General features: G+C 54.7%; 1 protein-coding gene across 1 annotated transcript in view; it reads right to left on the bottom strand.

Moving 5' to 3' along the window:
- The window catches only part of LOC119586004, a 7,168-nt gene extending 6,657 nt beyond the window's left edge, over positions 1-511 (bottom strand). The window contains exon 1 of the mRNA XM_037934716.1: positions 55-511. Within this exon, the coding sequence (XP_037790644.1) occupies positions 55-467 (413 nt within the window). The 5' untranslated portion in view covers positions 468-511. The remainder of the gene's footprint in view (positions 1-54) is intronic.
- Between the last annotated feature and the right edge of the window lie 6 nt (positions 512-517).

Here is a 517-nt window from a genome sequence, read left to right as displayed (position 1 = left end):
CTCATATTTCTTTAGAAAAAGGCAAAGAGATGAGACCCAAGCGGCGATACTCACCCACGTGGCCCGCCAAATGGGGGAGGACCATTGGGAGGAGGTCCACCGAATGGAGGAGGGCCACCGAATGGAGGAGGGCCACCGAATGGAGGAGGGCCACCGAATGGGGGAGGGCCGCCACCTGGAACGAACCCTCCAGGCCGACCTCCATTCTGCTGATCCCCGTAAGCGTAGCCGTCAAAGGAATAATCATCATAAGAACCTTCCCCATAATCGTCGTTTTCGGAGAGTAAACCCTCGTCGACGTATTCGGGGAAAGACCGTTCTGCTCGCGGCTGCTGCGTCGTTATTTGGTCGGGGAAGTAGATGAAGTTTCTCTTGGTTCGAACGCGCTCCATGGTTTTGTCATCCCGTTTCTCGCTGCCTTCGGTCCACTCGGCATCTTTGGAAACCGTTTTCGTTCCCTTCATCATGTCTGAATCGATGTTTATGGGCTTCTCTTCCTGGTCCCTCAGGAAAGACG

This window comes from Penaeus monodon, chromosome 20 (assembly GCF_015228065.2).
Source record: "Penaeus monodon isolate SGIC_2016 chromosome 20, NSTDA_Pmon_1, whole genome shotgun sequence".
Lineage (NCBI taxonomy): Eukaryota > Metazoa > Arthropoda > Malacostraca > Decapoda > Penaeidae > Penaeus > Penaeus monodon.
This window is presented reverse-complemented; position numbering and strand designations above follow the sequence as displayed.